Raw genomic sequence first — 24,934 nt, 5'->3', positions numbered from 1 at the left:
AGCATGTCCAAACCCTGATCGTAGCCCTTCTGCCAAACCACAATAAATCCTTTGGCTCCAAAGCTGAAATCTTCTGGAGGGACCAAAATGCTCTTCGCCATTTTAAATTCCTGTTACTTAGGAAGATTAACTACCCCCCTTAAATAATGACCATTAATATAAATCGGACGATTGTATTACAAATCTGTAAAATGCGTTGGAAGCTGAATTTATTTCCGCACATTTTGACACCTCATTTGTTGCAATTGACTAAATATTGACGTCACAGTGTATATTTAAATCAATGTAACCCAAGATGTGAAAGTTGCAGTAAATTGTATTGATTTTGTATTCAGTATATTTTATGGAAGGAAATCTGTGTAACGATATCTTTTTTGAATTGTATGTAAGCATGGTAAGTGCAACTTTCAAATCTGGACCTCACTACATTGACCGGTGTTTTGTTGTTTTCTGGGCTATCGTATCAAATGAGGTGTCAAAATGCGCAGAAATAAATTATGCTTCCAACGCATTTTACAGATTTGTAATACAATAGCCCTTTTTGAATAATGACCATTTTTTAAGGGGGGTTAGTTATTTTTTTAGATGTTGATGTTACCACTAGAACCTTGCCATCTATTACGTCATACGTAGTACCGTACATGAGTGTAGAGGAACGGATTGAGTTTTGCCTCATTTTAAACAAAACCGTCTTTGGAGATTTTACAATATGAACACAGAAACCTTAGAAATGTTTATTCGTTATTAAAAATTGGTAAAACGCCAAAAACATTTATGCTCTTTGTTTTTGCAAGGTATACACCTTTTGATAATAAGTTACTTTGTGAGAAACAAAAATGCCATGCAATGCTTATAAACCTTTTTCGGTTCGGTCCAAATTTAACAAAGTCTGTCACTCAATTATCTCATCAAGATAGCATGGTGCTTCTTTCCACTCAGTATATTAACTATTCATCACGCATTTTTGTCACTTTGTCACGTGACAAATGACAGTCGGGGAAAAACGTAGCTCTGTGAAACACAAAAAGAGAGCGTAGATTGATTTCATCAGACACCATTACATTACATACTATTAAACATAGACATGATAGAGCATTGACTAAAATGTTGAAGCAACCCCATTGAAATAATTTATTACTATTATTATTCATGTAGCCTCTTTTTAAATAGTAATCTTTTATGTCCAAAACCTGATCGTAACCCTTCTGCCCAACCACAATACCGTAAACCATTTGGCTCCAATGCTGAAATCTTTTGGAGGGACCAAAAAGCTCTTCGCCATTTTTAAATTCCTGTTACTTAGGAAGATATTAGTTACCACTAGAACGTTGCCATTTATTACGTCATAAACGTAGTACCGTACATGTAGCATCGAGGAACCGATAGAGTGTTGCCTCGTTTTAAACAAAACCGTCTTTCGAGATTTTACAATGTATTTGTTCCTTCACATCAAAGGTATACACCTTTGATATGAAATAAGTTATTTTGTGAGAAACAAAAATGCCATGCAATGCTTATAAACCTTTTTCGGTTCGGTCCAAATTTAACAAAGTCTTTCACCCAATTATCTCATGAAGATAGCATGGTGATTCTTTCAACTCTGTATATTGACTATTCAATGAATAGTATTCATCACGCATTTTGTCACTTTATCACGGGAAATGTGAAGTTAGTTTGCCGGAAATTCAAAGCATAATAACTGCCTTTTTAAATCTATTAAATATTTCAAACTCGCGTCTATTTACAGAAACAAATGACAGTCGGCTGAAATGCAGCTCTGTGTACAGGGTGTCCCTGAAAGAATTGTATCGTCGGAAACGTAATTGTTATGTATTTTAACACCACAACTAATTGTGGATTTTGACAATTGACTTTTTGAATTTTGACAATATCGTTATTGAAATTACTAAATTGAAGAATTTTATTAATTGAAATTTGAATCCGTGAATCCTTGAAAATGAGGGAGTTTCCTAAAAATTCTTTTATTTTAAAAACGGAGCGGTCTATTGTCAAAATTCAAAAAGTATGTGATAGCTGATATGTTCCTCAACATCATCAGTTATTTAGTTACATTTGGTTTATGCGTTAAAGTACCCAAAACAACCAGTTCCCGACGATACATTTTTTTCAGGAACACCCTGCCATGCCTGCCCTGTAACACAAAAAGAGAGCGTAGATTGACTTTATCAGTACACAATTACATTACATAGACATGATAGAGCATTGACTAAAATGCTGAAGCAACCTCATTAAAATATCTTATTATTATTATTATCATTATTATTATTCATGTAGCTTCTTTTTTAAATAGTAATCTTTTATTCTTTATTGTACATGTTGTATAACGCTATGCAATTGCGGCAAACCAGATTATGCATAAGATAAACGGCCCGGATAAACGGGAACCGTCACGTACTGATTTGTCCGATATTTTACCGATTTCTACCAGCAATGTTCTAGAAATATAAAGCATGTTTTTGCGTATTACATGACATAATTGACTATAATAGATGTGGGAAATGAAGAATGTTTTCATATTTGACCTTTATCTATGTCAAACGCTTTTTACATATCGGGAGCCAATTATACATCCAGTTGGTGATTTCCATGAAGAAAGTTGATTCCTCCACATGACATGATCTTATTGAATGTGGAGATAGTTTACTAACATCCCACCATGCAATGTTGATAATGCTTTGATGCGGAATGTGATAGTTAACCAGGGGTTCATTTCACTAAACTCTACGAAGCTTCGTAAGTCTCGAAATCATTCGTAACTTACGACGAGTCGTAAGTTCCATTTCATAACTTACTTACGAACGGTATCGTAAATAATAGGGGTTTACTACAGGGACCATTCGTAAAGTTACGTCTAGTATTGGGTATTCGAAACTTTACGAATGGTTACTTGAGTTACGAAGGGTTAAACTTAAAAGTTTAGTGAAATGGACCCCATGGGCCTCAAAAACTGACGATTTGCAATTTTTCTATTCTATTCATGGTGTACTAAACCAATCGCAAGATTGGTCGGAAGTCTGAGAAATGGACCTCAAGCCACATGTCAGAGTTGTTTGACTCTAAAATCGACTTTTGAGAAGAGGTGTTCTCTTGTCCATCTCAGGAAGGCCCCATGTCACATGGGGGAAATGGTAAATCACACATATTTAGCAGCACTTCTCCTCATTTATCATAAATTTGCAGAATTTTGTCGTTATTTTAGGAAATCTGGCTGTTTTTGTGTGAGCTCCCATTTTCCCCCATGTCACATGGGGCCTTCAGGAACCGTAAGTCAAATATGATGGAGAATTATACCTACATTGTGTCCTGTTATTATGAGCCTCTGTCATTGGCCTGGTTCGGGGTCCTGGCACAACATTTATGAACTATGCGTGTAGTTCTTTAGTATGTTACACGTCATGCATTCTGGGAAGGGCTTATACTTGACGTTGATCTTAAAGGTGTGTTGCCGCCAGCATTGATTACTTTCTCGTGCTGTGTGAGATCATTTGTTAAGTCAATGGGTAGACACTAGATGACATCCAATGGTCAAACCCACAAAGGGTATAATAGAAAATGACAGCCAACGCAAATTGCTCAGCAGGGATTATCATGATTATGGAGTAAGAACTGAGATAATGGCAGTGTCAATGGTTGAACTCGGGTCTCAAGCTAAAATGTACTGTTGAAGTTTAAAAATTGTAGATCTAAATGGGTTCATAATGCAAAAATACAAAAAGAGTATTTTGCAATTTATCTTTCGTAAACAACTGAAACTATAAAAAAAAGGTGGACAATGGTGAATCTAACGGATGAGGACACAAAACACATCAAGGACAAAACACATCAAGGACCAATAAATGATACAAGAGGATACCTTGAATATACAAACAACTAGAAGGAAAAGAGCAATGTATATCAACTTGATGTGGGAAACAAGTAAAATACAGACTAACTGGTACACAGAGGGGGACAAAAAACAACTAATGTAGGCACAGAAGTAGGTAAAGTTCGATAGACAAAAATTACAAGGCCTACAGAAGTGTTAAACCAACAAAAACAACTGGGATGAATGGGAATACAAAAGTACACTAGAACAAGTGATTAACATCACTGTGACACGATAAACCAAACAAGGTACCGTTTAGTCTGTATTCTACTTGTTTCCCCACATCAAGTTGGTATACCTTGTTCCTTTTCTTTCTAGTTGTTCGTATATTCAAGGTATCCTCTTGTATCATTTATTGGTCCTTGATATGTTTTGTGTCCTCGTCCGTTGGATCCACCATTACCCACTTTTTTTTTTAAAGTTTCAGTTGTTTACAAAAGATTGTTATTGAAAATACTCTTTTTGAGCTTACATTAGGTGTTTTTGTCCCCCTCTGCGTACCGTTTAGTCTGTATTTTATTTTTTTCCCCACATCAAGTTGGTATACCTTGCCCCTCTTCTTTATAACTCCCGGATCTAACTTAAACTACATTTTCGACGTAAAAACATTTCCAGATTGGCCGAAGTAAATGGGCATTGGTTTTTCCTTCCTGTTGTTTCCGCACAGAATTGAAGGTGAAATAAACGTACTCATCTGGGCTACTCATGCATGATCTGGTCTGCTCTTTTCCTGACAAACGATGATTTCCAATGTGGGGTTTAACCCTAGAACTAACACAGGGGGTGTAAATTTTTTATCCGTCGTAAAAAAACGCACGCGTTTACGCCCAAACGACCTGAGCTAATCGTAGATCCATCCTTTGGGCTCATTTTACACCCAGCACCTTACCCGAGGGTAGGACTGGCCATCAAAGATGACCATAGGTAGGGGGGGGTGGGTGAGGCCCACTATTGGTTTCTACAGTAAAATCAATGATTTTCATTTCGGTCTTGTAAAATTATTCCAAGAGCTACTGACTTTTTAATTGTTAGTTATGTGAAAATAGTCATTTCCGTTCATATCTAGGAGAAAATTCGGTGAAAATCGCATTTTTTTAATAGAATTTTTAGCCGAAAATCAATTTTTCCTATACTTTTGTACATAGCCAGAATTTCCCAAATTTGCATGGGTGACCTAACATTATGATGTCATAGCGACATTATGTGCGGAATGTTTGTACTTATTTTGGTATGATAAGGATAACGAACTGAGTGCAATGCATTCGTCAAGATAATCGCACGCGCCGTGGAGTTATTGCATTTAGCTCGAGAGCCGATAGGCTCAAGAGCTAAATGCAATAACTCCATGGCAAGTGCAATTATCTTGACGAATGCATTACTGATACATTATCCGTCATACACTTTGAGTGTAGGCCTATTAAAACAATAGGCAATATTAATTGCTGCATTCATTATATTAGTTTTAATATTAGGGAAAATATCTTACATTTTAAAAACACCGTCAGGACATTGACCAGCTACGTAGCATTTAACCAGGAATAATAGACAATGGGATAGGCATCCTAGTCTGCTGCCCTCTTTCGAAATATGTATCCTAGGTCTCACAATAGGCGGATTAGCGGCCATTTTGTCTTCGACATCACGTGTCCTTATATTTTAGTACACAAATATATAAGTTAACAGGTTTACTATTTTAAAATTATATTTTGAGTATACAATATATTCTGTGAGTACATAGATCAAATGACGATGATTGTTTAGGTATTATATGCTTGATAGAATTAAACTGTTTGACCAGCTAGTATTCTCCTCCGCCGTCAGTGTGATTCCAGTCACTCCACGTACCGTGTTGCGAAGGTGGAGGAGTCTAAAGCTGTATTGACGAACACGCATGCGTTAAAAATATGTAGCCTAGGTCGAACAATAGCGTGACGTAGTTTCCGGCATTGTTCCTATGCACTTTCACCCTCCTGATTTAACTGGTAAAGAAAATCAATCCCTGTATAAGTTAACTATCAATGGTATCGATTGCGCCATACGTCATACTTTAGTAACTTATTCACGCATGGTTTGTAACCAATTGACTTTATGTTGTGATCATTTAATATCGTGGTTTCGAACACAGAGAGCACTGAACCAGTTCACCTGGAAACGATCGATTTAGATGTCCGACTAGTACTACGGTGAATATCAACTGGACTTTATAGCTCTATAATTTGAACTTTAAAATCTACTTATATTAAAACACACGACATTGGGATTTAACAATTTGTTCAGTATTATCATAGGCCTTCAAACACATGTGTTTGAAGGCCTATGGTATTATAAAGCATGATCATGATATTATGCGCCAGTGTGTGTTTCCCGGGCCCGGCTATGTTATTTTAGATATAGGCCTACATGTATTTCATTTGTAAAATGCTGACTATTTTGCAATGGTGTCATCTTGTATAATTATGATCCACCTGTTTTTGGCCCTTTTTAATTAATAGAAGCTCGATTATTCTCATTTGATGTTTGATTTATTTGAGGTCATTAATCATAATTTATGACAATGATCTTTGCATTGCCGAATAGGGTGCAACTCTACTAGTCTTATTACAAGACTGCCCTACTCCAACCCTAAACTCCGTAAACGAGGACTGGACTCAAGTCTAGCGAGTTGCACCCTATTCGGTATTATTGTACCCTATTATAGAACACCGTTTGTAACTATACCATTTTAACACCACAGAATGTATATTCGTACTTTTTTGATGGTATATATATCGAACAGACAATTATATAGTTATGTGACCTCCGTGTCGAAAGCGTCACCTAACTCTCCTATATGGTTATGTGAAAGTAGTATTTCTAGTATTCGAGCGTGCACGTATTATCTAGAATCTATTGTTTAGCGTGCAGGTTTTAGATAATGCATTGTTTAGCGTGCAGGTTTATATAATTTGGGCTGTGAAGGGTAGTTCGCGAAAATAATGCACGGGAGAAGAATACATAACGATGAATAGAAACGGGCACTAGAAGTGTATCACTGGATAAAGGAGACCCATAGCTATGCATTGGTAACAAATATAATGGTATACATGTATGATGTTTAATTGAAAATTTCAACAAATATTGAAAATGCTCTGATTAACTAAATATGCATACCAAACTCTTTTTCTGGTTCCACAAATGTATAGTTTGCACTATATATGAGTGTTCCTTTCATTAAATCATGTGTACTCTAAAGACGCATGTCCACACTTGACCCATCAGTGTAACACACAAATATTCAGCTTTAAAAATAAATAAATGAGGAAAAAAGTAACAACATGACACAACATCAACAAACAGATATTGCTTAACGGGACTTCATGACCTAAAAACAACAACAGGGGCAACAAAATAAAACCACCCATAGTATTATATGACAGTTTCATGCTGTCTGATCGCAGGGATGGTCAAGCATTACGATATATAACTTTGGTTTGTTTGATGAGTTACTAAGTATCAATCGCTGGAAGCCATGCCCCCGGGGTGGGCACTCAACCTTTGGAAGTGACGGTATGTGCCTGTCAATAGGCCCCCTCTTTTGAAGTCGACTCTACCCGATGACCCCTTTTTTTAAGTCATACCCGATGACCCCCTTTTTTTAGTTGCTGCTACCCAATGACCCCCTTTTTTGGTTGCAGCTACCCAATGACCCTAGATTTCCTAGAATATCATCGTCAAAATGTAGCAAAATAATGCCGGAACTTTCAAATTTTGCTCCATTTTTTCAAAATTATGCCGATACTTTACAAATTTTGCAAAATTTTTCCAAAATTTTCTACCCGATGACCCTTTTTTGAAATCTCAATGACCCCCTTTTTTCAAACTATACCCAATGACCCCCTTTTTTATTTTGTTTGTACCCAATGACCCCTTTTTAAAATAATGATTTGTTACCGATAGGCCCCTACTTCGCGACGCCGTTAGGCACATACCCGTCACTTCTAAAGTCGAGTGCCCCCCGGGGCCATGCCTCATTCAATCTTCAGACTAGATTATGTTTCTATTTGTTTGTTTTTTGACGTACTTTATACACGCAATTGCAAGACGCCACATCTTTTACTTAATATATACATGTACTTTTGGAAATTCTCTGGAAAAAAGCGCTATATAAATTTATTTATTATTACTTCTACAACTAAGAAACGGTTTTACAGCTTCAAACTCCTCCATCCTACATAATTTATTTCAAAAGAGAAAACAAAAACATTTGATAACATAACAGCTACAAAATGTATTGTCACAATTGAAGGAGTATTTCGTGATCCTAGCATCCTCTTTTTATGAAATTTTTTTCAGCGGATTGCCACTGCTTGAACGCTTAATTCCTAAATTTCATTTGATTCCGATTTCTCGTTTTGCGAGTTATGCAGTGATTATGTGTATCTATTATAGGTCACTGAATTATACTTTAAAAGTAAATAAATGAGGAAAAAAGTAACAACATGACACAACATCAACAAACAGATATTGCTTAACGGGACTTCATGACCTAAAAACAACAACAGGGGCAACAAAATAAAACCACCCATAGTATTATATGACAGTTTCATGCTGTTTGATCCCAGGGATGGTCAAGCATTACGATATATAACTTTGGTTTGTTTGATGAGTTACTAAGTATCAATCGCTGGAAGCCATGCCTCATTCAATCTTCAGACTAGATTATGTTTCTATTTGTTTGTTTTTTGACGTACTTTATACACGCAATTGCAAGACGCCACATCTTTTACTTAACATGTACTTTTGGAAATTCTCTGGAAAAAAGCGCTATATAAATTTATTTATTATTACTTCTACAGCTAAGAAACGGTTTTACAGCTCAGATCTGATCATGATCAATTTAAAATGTGATGACCTTATCAACCTTGTCATCTTATAATACCTTTGCAAATCCCAGAGTATTACGTGATTTTAGCATCCTCTTTTTATTACATTTGTCAGTAGATATCCAAGAAAAAACATATTCCCAAAATTTAATTTGATTCCCATTTTGCGCTTGCGAGTTATGCTTGAGTGTGTATATTACACTGCACCATAGACAATGGGTTGTAATTTCGTTCTGATGTACCAGAACGTAATTCAAATTTCGCGATATTTTTGCTAAACGAATTAATCTGCAATAAATTTTTTGTTTTGTACATAAACATTATGTAGCCAGAGGTTTCCAGTTGTATAAAAATCTCAACTTTTTTTGAGAAGAGTGGGAGGATAAATTGATGCTGTGGATCACGAAATGCCCTTTTAATCAAGAGTTTGCAATTCCTGCGATTTCCCAGGTCTCTCACCACTTAGGATAAGGATAATACAAGTAATTATCAGGCTCTATATTAATGCCTTAGCTGCTGTCTACTTAAAATAAACTAACGGTCCTCAAAATAATGACTGTTTTAGAAGGCATGATTGTACTCATTCTGTGCATTTTCTATTTGTCATGTTTGTCAACGCAAATTGAATAGAGAGTACATTTTAAGGTTGGTCTTAACTCTGGATTATGCAAACATTGGTCCTCATAACTGCTAAATTATTGGTCTATAAAAGTATACATAGAATGGCAAAGACTTGAAAAATCAATCCATGAAGTCAAATTTGGGCACAAATGATCAGTTCTGGAGAAAATCCCTCAAAACCTTTTTTTACCCTCATTATTTTGGGCAACGTAACAAAAAAATTCGCAAGTAAAAACATTTTTTTATTAATTGTACAAAACTAGATATAAATATCTAGGGCCAAAAGTTTCCATAAGTCTAGGGTTAACCCAGCGGTTTTATCTCTATGGGCTTTTAGATATTAAACACGTTCATCTTTTACATTCCTATTTGGCTTTTGCTTGTCAAAACATTATCTAACTATGTACAATGTTTACAAATAACATCATAAAAGAATGTTCTAGTTTAAATACAGACAAATTACAAAGCATCAAACACAGATTGCTTTTCAGATTCAGATTTATTTTTCGCGAAGATATAGACATGATTTGAAAAGAATTTAAAGCAACCGTTGTCATTGTTGTGTACAGAAAAGTAATTAAAAATAAGATATAGTTCAACTTAAAGGGCCATTCTGTGATCCACAGCATCATCCCCCCTCACGTTTCTAAAAAACTTGAGATTGGAAACCTCTGGCTACATGCTGTTTATGTACAAAAAATTTCTTGCAAATTATTTCGTTTGGAAAAAATATCGTGAAATTTGAATTACGTTCTGGTACACCAGAACGAAATTACAACACATTGTCTCAGTGAGCAGTGTAATACACAGAGTCATGCATAACTCGTAAACGCAAAATCGGAATCAACTGAAATTTTGGGAATTAAGCTCTCTTCGTGGACATCTACTGAAAATTTCATAAAAAGTGGATGCTAGGATCACGAAATACTCCTTTACATTTGTGTTATTTCGAAGTTTAGATGACAGCATCGCGTGAAATGTTTCATGTTAAGAAGTAATATTGTAAGAGTAATAATTACGTACAGATTAGGCTACACCTTATTGAAATCCATACACACCCAATATAGAACTTAACATGACCTTAAACCTCCAATACAGGGAGTGCAGATTTCAAATGGGGTTACCTGAATATGTGTAACTCCATTTGAAATATACATCCCTGTATGGGAGAATAAGGGTCATGTCTTTCACAGGGGTGTATGGATTTAAACAAGGAAAAGCTCATTGTCTCAGCGTCATAGTTTCCTGCCGCACATTCCGAGCGGATTTGCAGAAGACTTTGCCGGAATCATGCTTTCCACCATACATGTCCATGAAAATGAGGCCTACAGAGGCTTTTAGAGAATAAAGTTAACATAATGTGTTACATTTATTTTCTTCTCAATTTAACAATAAACTAAATGAATCTAAACATGTAGCAGTTTGAAAGAGGATTTATAACGTGCAATCAATGCTCAATGGAATTAGTTAATAGACGTGCTGTCTTCTGAAGATAGTTGCACTGCATGCTTAAAAAGGGTCCTCTGTATATAAACGTATAGATGACATGGATGAGGTATGCATGTATGATTGAGGAGTCAGTTTCAACTATACCACCATTTGTCACGAGTGACTCTAATTGATTCTGATGGCTTTCATTTCCTATAACAGAACTTGTAGAAACTCTACCATCGACAGGCTTAGTAGGGCCTTCTCCTGCTTTGATTTTAGACGAGGGTAGGGCATATCAATGGTCTTAATAAATGAGTAAGAAAAACATTATATGTGTGTTATCTCGTCGGACGATCTCACAAGTTGGGGCAAAACAGCATGTCAGACTTGAGATAACATATTGATCATGTTGATGGTCTCATGGAGTTTTGTGACAATCGTCACAAGCCATATAAATAAATAAATTTAAAAAAAAATGCCGGTACCATAGGGGCAATTCAATTGGAGCCCCCGAACATGAAATTTGAAGACATACCAGTATTGTGCCAAAGAATTGTGTCACTTTTGAAACCGCTGTCTACTGAAGATAGCTATATTATGTATAAAATAATCATGATTGTTTTTGTTCGCTTTCAGGTTATAATTATGTCGCTAATTGTTAAAGTCCCATTCAGTGATCCCAGCGAAAGTGTAAAAAATTAAAATTGTTTATAAATTGCTTAAAAGTGAAGAATACGTCATTCAAATTGTCATTTAGTATTTTTGAAATACAAAAATTGGGCAAATAACAAAGAAAACAGCAGTATTGACTAAGTTGAAGCCCCCCATTCAAATAGATTCATGTATAATGCCTTATTTTGACTTAAATACGCGGCTTTCAGCTGAACCACTAGCAGGTTATGTTAGCACATCTATGACAGTGACAGAGGTACCAACATTTGAATTGTGATGATTTTTACGATCGTCCGGATTTGTACGATCGTCTGAATGGGCCTTTAACCAAATCTCGCATCATAGGGGTTATGGTAAAATTAATTGCTTCTGTACATGTAAAGGATAACTTTTGGAATAACTTGCATGTATCATGATATGGTAATCATACCATCAGACAAGCTTTAAGAGCAAAATCCTGATCATGCTGTAGAAATGTGCGGTCATTGATAAAATCTGAAAACCTTTGAGGATAATGAGATTATTGAGGATTACCAAGTTGAAATTAATTTGGTGACCGTTTTCAACCATGTCAAATCATATGTATAAGATACAGGGTGTTCCAAAGTCAACTATCATGACTATATGGAATACACCTGATAGTAGAGTGATAACGATTTGTTGTTTTGAAGCTATAATTAGTAGAACTTAGTGGTCGCTTCCGTTAAAAGATTTTACAAGCATTCATATGCCTGCTACCTGAGATTGGCCTATCCATATAAACACATCTTATAGTGATAATAACCATAAAAATTAAATTATCTGGGATATTTTAGACACCCTGTACAGCATTTATTCTTATTAGCCATGTAGCTACTGAGGAATATTGAAATGCTACACGTATTCAGCCAAATGATGTCACGTTGGCTCAGAATTATTCATACTGCTATAAATATCATACTTCCTCTGGAGCCTGGGCTAAGGAGTTACCTAGCATTGGTCATACCCATGCTGTCATTCACCTGCATGGTCAGCTGGTCATGGCATGTCCACTGAAATCATCATTGTAACAAACGACTTCAAACGTTTCCATCCTACACAATTAAAGTCATCAGAAACAACCCAATCCAAAAACATTTCAATTTATTTCAACAGAAAACAAAAACATTTGATAACACAACAGCTACCTGAAATGACAATTGCCTCCTCTCTAAACTGAGAAGTTAACTGCCCTGTGAAAAACAAAACAAATTAAACTTGATAATTTCAATTTTATGTCACTTAACATCCAGAATGGTACAACATTATTGTGCAAAGTGTAAAGATAATAAAAATGAAGCAAACATAATGTCAAAAAAGATGGTCAAAAAAGATGGTCAGAAAAGGTGGTCAGAAAAGGTAGTCATAAAAGGTGGTCAGGTTATGGAAACACCCCAATTGAAGGAGTATTTCGTGATCCTATAGCATCCTCTTTTTATGACATTTTTCAGCGGATAGCCACTTGAACGCTTATTCCTAAATTTCATTGGATTCCGATTTCTCGTTTGCGAGTTATGCAATGATTATTATACTGTATTATAATTTCGTTTGACGATATGTTTATGTTTGCTACACAAATTCATCTGCAGTGGTATAAAAATCTCATTTTTTTGTGTGAAGAGTGGGGGGATTAGGCTGTGGATCTCGAAATGCCCCTTTAAAACACTTGAAATCCATTTATTATACATCCGGGATCACGTTCAAGGCGATCATGAAATCATTCTTATCATCATTGTTTATACATCATAATGTAGGTTCCCTATTTATATCTCAACTGAAGTAGGACATGTTTCCGTTATATATGCCCATCAAATTCATATTGCTACTTAAAGTTTGGGAGTATGGATGCTTGTAAATTGTGAAATGAGTCAAAATGGCTCGAAATGGGTCGAAATAAATCAAAGATATACTGGGTCTAAAAATGACGCTATAAATTTTCAAAAATTAGTGAATACACTACCACATAACTTCACATAACTTTATTTCAGAATGCCTACTGATTTTTCTTGTCTTAATAAAAAAAATACATATTGCTGAATTCTAAATTCCAAATTTCAACTACTATATGAGAAAAGTCTATCAAAGGCCACCCAAATTTGAGACACAGCACAGTATCGGGTCACCAAAACTACGTGGGGTGCCCAATTAAGGCTAATTTACTAAACGTCGGAACTACAATCTTGTGTTGGTTTTAAAACACAGGTAAATGCGGTGGAATTTGTAACGTGTTTTAACGAATTATTTTGGCACGACTGGCGAGCTATGACTCCAGGACATTAATAGTATGATTATTTCTAAACTGGCCACAAGATACTGATTTTCTCATTACATGTTATATTTCCTAACTCTTATTCTATTTAGCATTAGGTGTCGTGGGTGTATTACTAGCAAAAATCAAACATAAAATAAGGTAAATAATGGGGTTCTCAAGTGTGATTAAACGATGGATACCGTGTAGCCCTGTATGGCCCAACCTAAAAATTAAAATTAAAAAAATTAATAAATAAACATTAAAAAGCAAAGTTTATTTCTTTGCAAATTCACGAGAACAGTTAACTTTCTTGGTTTTCAAAATTAATTTCCAGCTATATGAGAAAGTTGAATAATCAACTATTATTTCCATTACTAAATAAATAGGAGTGATTAAGAAAAGCATCGTACCCTCGCCAATGTGGCCAATATGAAATTGAATAGACTATATCAATCTACGCATCGTCCTGAACCCTCGGATGTTAGAGTATGTTTCCTGGTGAGATGAGTAAATAAACATTCACATGTGTCCTGCTCAAATTCACTTACTTCAGTTACGTTACATGAAACTTACACGATGCTATAGAACTTGAACTATCTGTTGAACTCATCCCACTCACTCGGGCCCACTCATGAATGTAATGGTTTACATGGACCTTTAAGGGATCTAAAATGAGCGTTTATTGCGTTTCGACAGTATTTTTTGTGGGACATGAGAGCACCTCGGACCTGAATACGAAGCATGTCTTTCTGATATCAAATAATTTTCATTTTTTGAAAATCACAATATAATACAAATTTCATGACAAATTATAAAAAATTGATATTTTTCAAATTTTTGATATATGGTCGAATCCAACCAAAAGTGTCCACGGGCCAAAAATAAAAGTCCGAAATAAAAATGTCTCCACAACTTTTTCCTTTTGCCCATTGATTGATGACATATTGGCCTTATAGGAACCAAAAGTGCCATTACTAATCTTGAAAAATAAATCCAGGACGTGTGATAGAAAATGTGATATCAAAACCCAATGTTACCTACGAATACCAATAGGATGCTTTCACTATCGCAATACTAATCAACCTAAAACAAATGGAATATTCCCATTAACGCTTTTTTCGTGTAATGTAGACCACAGGGTGTCAGGAAAATGCTAGCTCAGCCAGAAAATATTTGTTTTATTTTTATAATGCGATCAATATGATCTTAGTCAATTTATGCTAGTTTATTTTTGAAAATGAAGTTTAGGTCAGTTTCTGTATTTTATTTATCAAATGAGTATGAATCAATTTACACATTGTATAAGAAAGAGTAGGATATATGTTTTCAAGAATATTAGGAATTATACGCATACACCTAACGCTTTATACAATGAAAAGGTGAAGAAACCCGGGTATTCGTAGGTAACATGAGCGATTTAACAATATCTATATTGAGTTTAGAGGTTTAAATTTTGCTATTATGGTAATGAATTAATAAAATGGTAGTTTTAGATCTCTTTCAGATGGTACGTCCAAATGAATAAATGCTATTACCTTAGATCAAAAATATTTGAGGCTTTTAACAAGATTTTGACCACTTCATTTTGATATACAAGTAGTTAATCAGCAATTTTACATAATAAATAATTGTTGAATGAATCCGTATATGGGTAATAATAGTGTCCTGGGGTACCGCTTAAAGTTTTTGACAATTAATTTCCATTGGTAGGGACACTTCATTACACATGTCATGTATTATGCTGTATTCGTAAGTAACATTTCAGTATTTGTAGGTAAGAATTAGACTTTTGGTGGATATCGCAATCAAAACTTCATTTTATAAAGCACTTTGAATGTATTATTTTCTTTATGTGCGTTTATTGATACTTTAGATCCTATCATGTATTAATAATGTCGGTTCACAGCGGTTGAAAGAGGATTGAAGTAAGAAAGAAAGGCACTAAAGTGACTTTAATTTGCTTAATTGCACACAAATCGCTTAAAACCGTTATTGCAGACTTGTGAAGTCCATCTTGGAGTCAGTTACGTCTTGTGGCCTTTCGTTTGAGGGCAACTACAATTAGCTTTATACCAGGGTCCATCACTGTGTTGTCTAGATCATGAAACAATGAGAACAGTCGTTTTTTCCATGGTATTCGTAGGTAACCTTAACGAAAACGTCAAAAGTTACCTTCGAATAAATCAATTTGGACACAAATTACTCAGAAACCAGAAGGTCGGTAAACATTTAAAATGAAGCACACATGACAGTTGACAAATCCAAGTATTTATCCCTTCTAATCTTCTTTGAATCTGATTTTTCTTTCAAATGAGCAGACCGTGGTCTATTTCAGTACATATTTTTCAACAATTAAGCCGTATTCACTTTTGCATGGTGGGCATGAATGTGAATTCGCAACTGTCATTGACATATGATTTGATAGCAAACACACAGGCCTTCGTTATGTACCAATATGGGCATTGGCATGAATGGCGGTGTTTCACAATACTGTCATGATGTCAAATTGTATTCGTAGGTAACATTCGGTTACCGAAATTTACCTACGAATACTTGCTTTTATTGTTGACATCTCAGAAATATTTAAACGCAGGCTATTGAAACTTGGTAGAAATAAAGAGTGTATTACCCTGCACCTATTGCTTAACTATTGTTTACTATTCTCTCACTTTGTGGAAATGACACAGCTTTTAACATGTATTCGGAGGTAATGCATATTTTTACCAAACCTACCTTTGTGCCATTTAGAATTTCTGGCAGCTAAACACAATAATAAAGATGTCCGAATGCAATGCATTTCAGTATTGGACATATCAAAGCTTGTATCAATTGCGCATTTATTAGTGATTTCCATTTTTAAAGATATATCTAGTGCTATGAAAAATTGTATTCGTAGGTAATGTAAAAAATACCACTCAAAAAATTATCACAACAAATTCATAATTATGTACAAATATGTGAAAAATTGAACAGGCAATCTTTGAATACACACCTTTCAGAAAATCAATTTAGATTCAATCCAATGACTTCTTTTCATAACTGATTTAGATGTTTTTAAAAATACATTAAGAAATATTTTGAAAAAATGGGTAAAAATAGCATGTTTTGGGGTCTCTGTGTCTAAGTTTTTCACAGAAGGGGTCTTATTATATATGGCGCGAAGCGTATGATCAAGGCGAATAAACACAATACAAAAACGAATGCCAATTGATTAATACTTTTAAGTTATGGCCCTGAACATGCCGTGTACACTTTTCGTTGGATTCGACCATATATAACAGTCCTCGAAGTAAATTATATAAATCTAATGATATATTCTTAAAGTGTATGTAGCAGGAGGAAAAGCCGACGGTCAATTGAAAATTTTGACCTTTCATATTGAAGATATGGATTTTTTACCAAAAAGACCTAATTTTTTTTGGTGTTTTGGGAAAAAAAATCCATATCTTCAATACGAAAGGTCAAAATTTTCAATTGATCGTCGGCTTTTCATCCCACCTACATACACTTTAAGTATAAATCATCAGATTTATAAAGTTTACTTCAAGTACTGTTAAATATCAAAAATATCAATTTTTAATGATTTGTCATAAAATGTGTATTAAATTGCGAATTTCAAAAAATCAAAATTATTTGATATCAGAATGACATTCTTCGTATTCAGAATGCAATTCGATATGTCTGATGTGCTCTGATGTCCCAAAATAAATATTTTCCAAACGTTCATACCCCAGCCCTTAATATAATGTAAAGAAGAAATTACAAAGAAAAAAAGAAGAATCACAAACTCACAGTCATGAGTCATGACAGTGGATAGAAATTGAGGGGGGGTCAAAGGCTGACATGCAGGGATGTGCGACCACCTTGATCCACATTTTTAAATCCCTCTCAACAATGACACTCTTTTTGCTGTCCCCGTTTTATTCTCCCCGAATGACCGCCTATTTTCTCTAAGATGACCAGAACTTTGTAATTTGTTTCTCAAAAAGTTTCCTTTCTCGACATTTTTGTATTATAAATTGTTTCAATCTGTTTTTATAGGCTACTTTTAAACAGTTAGTTCAGCTCAAAATTGAATGACCGGCAGATTAAAATGAAGATAATGAAAATATAATTATCCGATTTAGCGCAAGTCGTTTTTGCAAGAAATTTGGTACAAATTAAATTTCGGTTGTCCTCAAAATCTTATTAAGTTCTCACGAATTATGCGCACCGTAGTGCCGGCTTTGCGATTATTAGTGCCGAAATGTAGGAGCATGGGTTTTTGCGTTGCTTACTTGCAGGGATCATATCTCTAAAGGGAATACCTAGATTTTTATAACACTTTTAGAGCATTTACCCAAAAGCAACCCCTTACTGACTGCAAATTAATACTTCTGTCTAAAAATATGACGGATAGCGTAAAGTGATGCGTTTCTTTTGGAAACACACATAGGTCTATCTGAATGTGCATATCGGCCTGAAAAACTGTCAAATTTGCACTAATGCCTACCAAAAAAAATCATACTTCTTTAGCGTTTGATGAATCATTGTTATCTTTGGGTGACATTTCAGCTCGGCTTTGTGTGATGTTTTTTTGCTATATGGCGGGAAATGATCACAATCATTAAGCGATATTAAAAGAAAACACGTAGGCCCTGTGTGGCGGTATGTCTACGGTACATTTTTTTAGAAAATCGAACTATAATGAGCGTTGTCATCAATTTGCAGCAAAGGTGCGCCTACATAATTATTAGGTCCTACTTTATCCCATTGATAAAAGATTTCACATACTTACCCTCAATTTGTTTTTATATTATGTATATTTATATTGAATCAAAACTCGGTATGCAATGTATCATTTTAATTTTAACAACTGATCAATCAATTACTCGAGTAAATAGAGTAACAAAGTAAGGAAAAACGTGAGTATACGACTTCCTTGTGTTTCTTTATTTCTAAAAATACCTTTCCATGACAAAACGAGGTCTACCTCAAATATAACCATAAAATCTAGATTTGAAGCAGAACAATAACGCGATTTAATGATTGTTATTGGCAAAATGAACAAAAGATTAAATATGCTGATATGCGATAAACGACGCAACTTCCTTAAGGGTCTGGGAAATTCCATGTGTTGTATTTGCTTTAAAATTAGCAAGAATTGAAAACCCATTTTATATTGTAGTACTATTATTTCTATATTTTAAAAAGTATAAGGAATTATGTAGTAGATAAAGGGTGAGAAACCATTACCATAGATAATCGGTGTCTTGTTGAGGTATGGTTCGCATGTTAGTCGCTCGGAAGGCGAGACCCCGAAACGGTGAGCCAAAATAAACGAATTTGTTGTTATGGTTTATTCATTTTCCAAAAGACAAAAAGAAAAGCTGATATGATTATCTTGTGTAAGTTTAGGGTTTTTCCAAAATAAAAACACATTGGGACAGTGTAATATTCTCCTCATGTGTCCTGCGTTCGAGTCTATGAGTCTTATTGTAAGTGATTTAATCAAATCAATACAGCATTGATTTCAATCTATTTAACGCGTAAAGCAGTATTCAGACTTTTTATTGTACGTACAATATTGTATGCAACATATCTACGTTGTTTAATCTATTGCCATTCTATTTCCAGTAATGTTTAAGTTCTAACGAATGTTTGATGACGTAAAATCGATAATATATTTCTACTAGATATTACATGTAACATATTATCGATTTTTCGTCATCAAACATTCGTTAGAACTTAAACATTACTGGAAATAGAATGGCAATAGATTAAATAACGTAGATATGTTACATACAATATTGTACGTACAATACACGGAGGATGAAGCTAGCTTTAAACGGGAGATTCTATTCAATTCACTCGATAGCCTTATTAATTCTTTATACATATATTCGTAATATTAATAATGAATATGTAAATAGTTCAAAGGTCAAATTAAAAAGTGGGTGTGTTTTACCTAGATATGACGGTAACTCATTTAACACCATAGAATATATATTTATCTTTAATATACTTATACAACAAATGTCCTGAACAAAATCAACGCATATTCCTGGGTACCCTCCTCGACCTATTTTGGTTGGGGTTAGGCCGCGGATTGTTGTAGTTTTCTACATCTAGTCTAGTGGCCTGTAATGTACTGCATTTTAGGTGCAAAATATCCTTGGTTGAACTTAATTTGTAAGACCTCATGGCTATGTTTTGTTACCTACTTTGTCGGAATCTGCGTTAGTTGGGAAAGGGGGGACAAAGGTAGATTGACATCCCCGTCCTAATTATACAGGCTTTAAGAGACATAATACAAACTAATTTGCATTATTCAATAGAGGTGTTATTGGTGTCATTCAATACACACAAGTATTGTTTACCATCTTCATTTAAATCTAATATGCATAAACTTGCATAATAATTTATGCTGATCGTGTAAAATATGTAAAAGTCAAAATTTGAGCCCTCTCTTGTTTGATCACGTCATAATGTAATGTGATGCATTTTAAGTTTGTTGAAATGTCCAAAAAATCAAATAATGTGGCCAGTGTTTCTAAATATGAACATGTACGTCTCTTGTTCAAAATTTATTGACCTGACCAAGATTATCTTGACCTGACCAAGATTATCTTGACCTGACCAAGATTATCTTGACCTGACCAAGATTATCTTGACCTGACCAAGATTATCTTGACCTGACCAAGATTATCTTGACCTGACCAAGATTATCTTGACCTGACCAAGATTATCTTGACCTGTCCAGATTATCTTGACCTGTCCACATTACTTGATATAATCAACAGTTGACCAGACTTTGAACAAAAGAAATACAATAGATAATGGAACAAAAGAAGAGGGCTAGACGTATATTTTAAGGTATAGGAGATATGAGGATAGATGGCGCTATTAAGAAAAATCATATGACCACTGTCTGCATATGACAATATTCCGAAATGGTCGGATGAATGCTAACTGACTTTAACTTAAATAAGGTTGATTTTTGCGTCATTTTAATCTCTTTTTTCTGTTCAAACAAACTTTCTAACATTACTTTAAGTCCTTCATACCTTACTCGACTCCAACTCAAGTTTTTTAAAATCCCAATATGTCCAACTTACTGGATATTTTGTAATTCACTCCACTTCAATTTGCGCGCATTTCATTTCGAAATTTGAAAAACCCGCCTACAAATATATATAGAGAATAAACATCTTTAAAGTATTAAAAGGGAAATGAAAATATAACAACAAATAATGTTTCTTCTCCTTAAACAAGACCAAGGGCAATAACACTCTTTGACAAACATTAAAATTGGATATCGCTATAAAATGTGTCATAATTTTTTTTTCTTGATTTTTTTCACACAAGAATACTAATGGATATGTTATTTATAAAATGTTTTAAAACCTAAAAGGTTCAACTCGGTTTTTAATAAAAATGGATTCTTTTCTCCATTGCACTTTTTTTTTTACTCACCCTGTATGATATAGTCAAGAATTATTTGATTAGTTTCTAATGAAACACCGAAAAGCCAGGTACATTCCCAATAGTCTCCTTATACCACAACTCTTTTTACATCTTCCTTAATATCACGCACATGAAATAACAAGTTCTCCGCATTGGTTCTCTGCTGACAGGAACATGTGAAGCAGGCCCTTTTGATTCCCAATCCAAATATCAAAACTAATAACCGTTTTTCTTCTTTTTTTTCCAGAGAGATTTTTACCTGAAGGTTTCCCTGAGATTTTAACAGATCCAAGCATAGAAGTGATAGAGAATGGACTTCGAGGTGCTATGGTATGTGAAGCTGAAGGGAATCCCACGCCAGGTGTGGAATGGTTCAAAGACTACAAACCACTGGAGATTGATGGACAACGATTGCAGATCGCAGATGGTAAGAGGAGAACATTGTCAGATCTTATTCTGTTTGAGTTACCGTGTGTAATAATCAACCGTCGGCAATTGACTATTAATCAGGGGTGTGAGAGAAAACAGCTAGTTTAAGGCTAGAACTAAGGCCATGCTGGTTAAATCTTGAAATGTGTCCGATTGGGCTTAAACCTGGTGCAAATAATCATCATTATGCACATGAAAGATGTCAATAAAAGGTCATTCCAAGTGAAAGGCCATTTACGGGTCAGATGTTAATTTTCTCTGTCTGGGCTTAACCTTGGTGCAAATATTCTTCGATATGTGGGGAACATGATTAATTTGAGGTCATCCAAGGGCAACGGTAATACGGGTCAAATGTTAAAGTTTGAGTTAAACCCTGTAAAAAGAATCAATTCAATTCAATTCAATTCAATTCAATTCAATTCAATTCAATTCAATTCAATTCAATTCAAGTCAATTCAATTCAATTTTCAATGCAGCCACCTGATATTCGTGGCTCTTGAGCCACAACAGCGTTATAATGCAGTGGTGTAACCAGGATTTTGGTGTGAGGGGCGAAGCCAAATTTTCATCCCCATGTAGGGAGCAAGGCTAGATGTTTGTGCCCATTTAGGGGGCAAACCCATTTGTCATTTTTGTCCCATTTTGGGTTATTTTAAGTACATTTTGCTCTTTACCGTCCCCATTTTATCCCTGAAATTTTTCTGTGGGACTTTACCCCTCTGCCCTACGCCACTGTTATCATGGTTATAACTAAAATTTCAATATGAAATGACAGTACATACATATTGTGGGCATTTCTTTCAGGATATATATGAGCCAGCAGTCATCACTCAATTTGTTTTCATTCCTCAATCCTTAGTGTGTAATGTGTTCTACTGTCAGCGCCCCAAGAAGTGTCATAATTCTGATATTTGTATGAGTATTTTCAAACATTTTAGTTATTTCAACCATATCAAGCAGGTCAATAGTAGTTTATCAGACAAAGCCTCTTTCAGTGGTAGTGCCCTGAAACTCAGCCTGGTAATTCAAAACAAATAGATATAGAGGGCGGGTGGTATTAAGCCAGTGGCATCTTCACGCGACATTAATAATCTTCAGTATCCTCGGTATGGAGTATACCGAGTTCCATCCGAGGTCAAAGTGGCTCCAGACCATATGCATGCATCATATTGGGTTTTAAGACCCAATATCCAATGCGAAGCATTTGCCAAGTCTGTTTTGCCGCGTTATTCTCATAATATGAAGCTCCAAAACATATCTCCGTATTAATCGTCACGCTACTCCTTCCCTCAATTCCATGCTATGACCACCAAGCCTGGTCAAAAGAACCACTGGCCCACTGTTTGTTAAATGGGAGAGCGAGTTAGCGCAGCGGTAATTCCCTCGCTTTGCACCACTGAGGTCCCGGGTTCAAGCCCCGGCGCGGCCCAAGGACTCATGTGCACTTGGTTTATCCCGATTCCATGCTCGCTCTTGCAGGTTTTCTCCGGGATCTTCGGTTTCCTCCTGTATCGCAAAAATCGGTGATTAGTTGTTTGGTTATCAAAAACTTCCTTCACCCAATGGAATTTGGGGAGCTGCACAGATAATTGGTGGATGTTACAATCTAAATGCGGATAGGTTAGGTGTGCGCCGTTCGGCAGCAACCTAGTTGATGCGATCTGCTTGTGATGATTCACCATTGCAGCGAAATTACAGCGCCTTGAGTCCTCTAAGATCTGGAGAAAGGCGCTTTATAAATCCAAAATTTATTTATGTTTTATTTTAAATGCTAGTTTCAACTATTTGGTGCAATAATAGTCTAACAATGGTGAATTCTTCTTTGTATCCGACATATTGGGCTTCTTTGAATCCACCAATTTTTAAAATATGTCCGATTAGACTTAAACCTGGTGCAAGTAAGACTTGATATGAGAGGAGCATGAAAAAACCAATCGGAAGTCATCTTAGGTCAAAGTTCATATGGGTCAAATGTTTGCCCAATTAGGCTTAGGTTTGAAGTAAAGCATCTCTCCTTGATATGAGGGGAACTTTTGGGATTGGGATTTCAAGGTCATGAAGAGGTCAAACAGGGTCGATTACTGAAAAACACCTTGGAATTTACTATTTAGCATATTATTGTTGTGATCATCAGAATAATGTCAAATAGGCTCTTGCATTAGACGCATTTGGGTCCGAGAGTAACATTCAAATTTGTCCTATTCGAATGAAAATTAGAATATGTGATGTTTGTCCAAGTGACAACTTTGTCCAAGGTCATTTCAACGTCATCAGAGGTCATTTCAAGGTCACGACTGTACTTTGTTGTCTTATTATTACACCAAGTATCTTGAATACTGATCTGGATACTCTGATGTAAGTCTTCATGCAAGCTGCGGGTTAATTATGGCATTTTGTTGTTTTTTCCTGGCAGCGTGCGTGGATAAGTCCGTCAGATATTGTGCAGCAGATAGCGCATTTTGTGACACTGCTCTTGTCAAAGAGACTTGCCCTCTAACATGTGGAGTGTGTACGCCAGGTAAGAAAAGCATGCCATCTACTGCATGCCATTTGCAAGATTACGTGATGGGGGCCATTTCAAGGTCACTAGAGGTGATACAAAGGTCAAATTTGGTTAGTAGATAGATTGTTATTGCATGCATTTTTCACAAAAAAAGCGATTTCATTTCAAGGTCACCCTGGACTTTATAGTCTTTTTAGACCGCAGCTGCGCAGCACATCCAGTTTTAATCTGCATGCCGCAGTCACCTCATTTTGTTTCTTGTTTCTCAAATCCAGATTGCTGATCCTGTCCCTTCTTGTGACATCCCGGGTATAACACCAGTCATAATTATCCTCATTGCGCTCTTAAGTCTGGCATTCTTAGTCTATTCTCTACAAACATCCTAATTGGTGTCCAAATATCCTCAAAGTAATACATCTGCTTCTTCACGTATCATTCTCCAGCAGTTATATAACGAAATATAACGCTTATTTGAGCAAATATTACTCATGAAATCTGGATCCTTTTATTCCATTCTTTTTGAAGTTTTATTTTTCAAGCACAAAAAAAATCGCCAAAATATAAATGGCAGTCTGTTCACGCACTCATCACGTCTTGAGATATCCATGCCTCTCTACTTTCTCGTACACTTTCCTGAGCGTTTGGCAAACCTGAGCTATGATGTTCAACATCTAGTACAATTCCATCCATTGACTGTCATAGGGACATGTATCCTCTATGGCTGCAGTGAAACACTTTGTTGAGGCATAGGGTCACCGCACCGATAGGTGATGTCACATTCCAGGATTTTGGAGCCATATTTTGTTTTGGCGTTT

The 24,934-nt window shown here is 35.4% G+C and overlaps 1 protein-coding gene across 1 annotated transcript in view; it reads left to right on the top strand.

Annotated features, from left to right (window-relative positions):
* Nucleotides 1-24,934, top strand: part of LOC140152991 (tenascin-X-like) — a 124,850-nt gene that overhangs the window by 40,645 nt on the left and 59,271 nt on the right. The window contains exons 4-5 of the mRNA XM_072175564.1: nucleotides 21,435-21,614; nucleotides 24,030-24,134. Of these exons, the coding sequence (XP_072031665.1) occupies nucleotides 21,435-21,614; nucleotides 24,030-24,134 (285 nt within the window). The remainder of the gene's footprint in view (nucleotides 1-21,434; nucleotides 21,615-24,029; nucleotides 24,135-24,934) is intronic.

Source organism: Amphiura filiformis, chromosome 1 (genome assembly GCF_039555335.1).
Source record: "Amphiura filiformis chromosome 1, Afil_fr2py, whole genome shotgun sequence".
Classification (NCBI taxonomy): Eukaryota; Metazoa; Echinodermata; class Ophiuroidea; order Amphilepidida; family Amphiuridae; genus Amphiura; species Amphiura filiformis.
The sequence above is the reverse complement of the archived record's forward strand: the minus strand, read 5'-3'. Positions and strand labels throughout refer to the sequence as shown.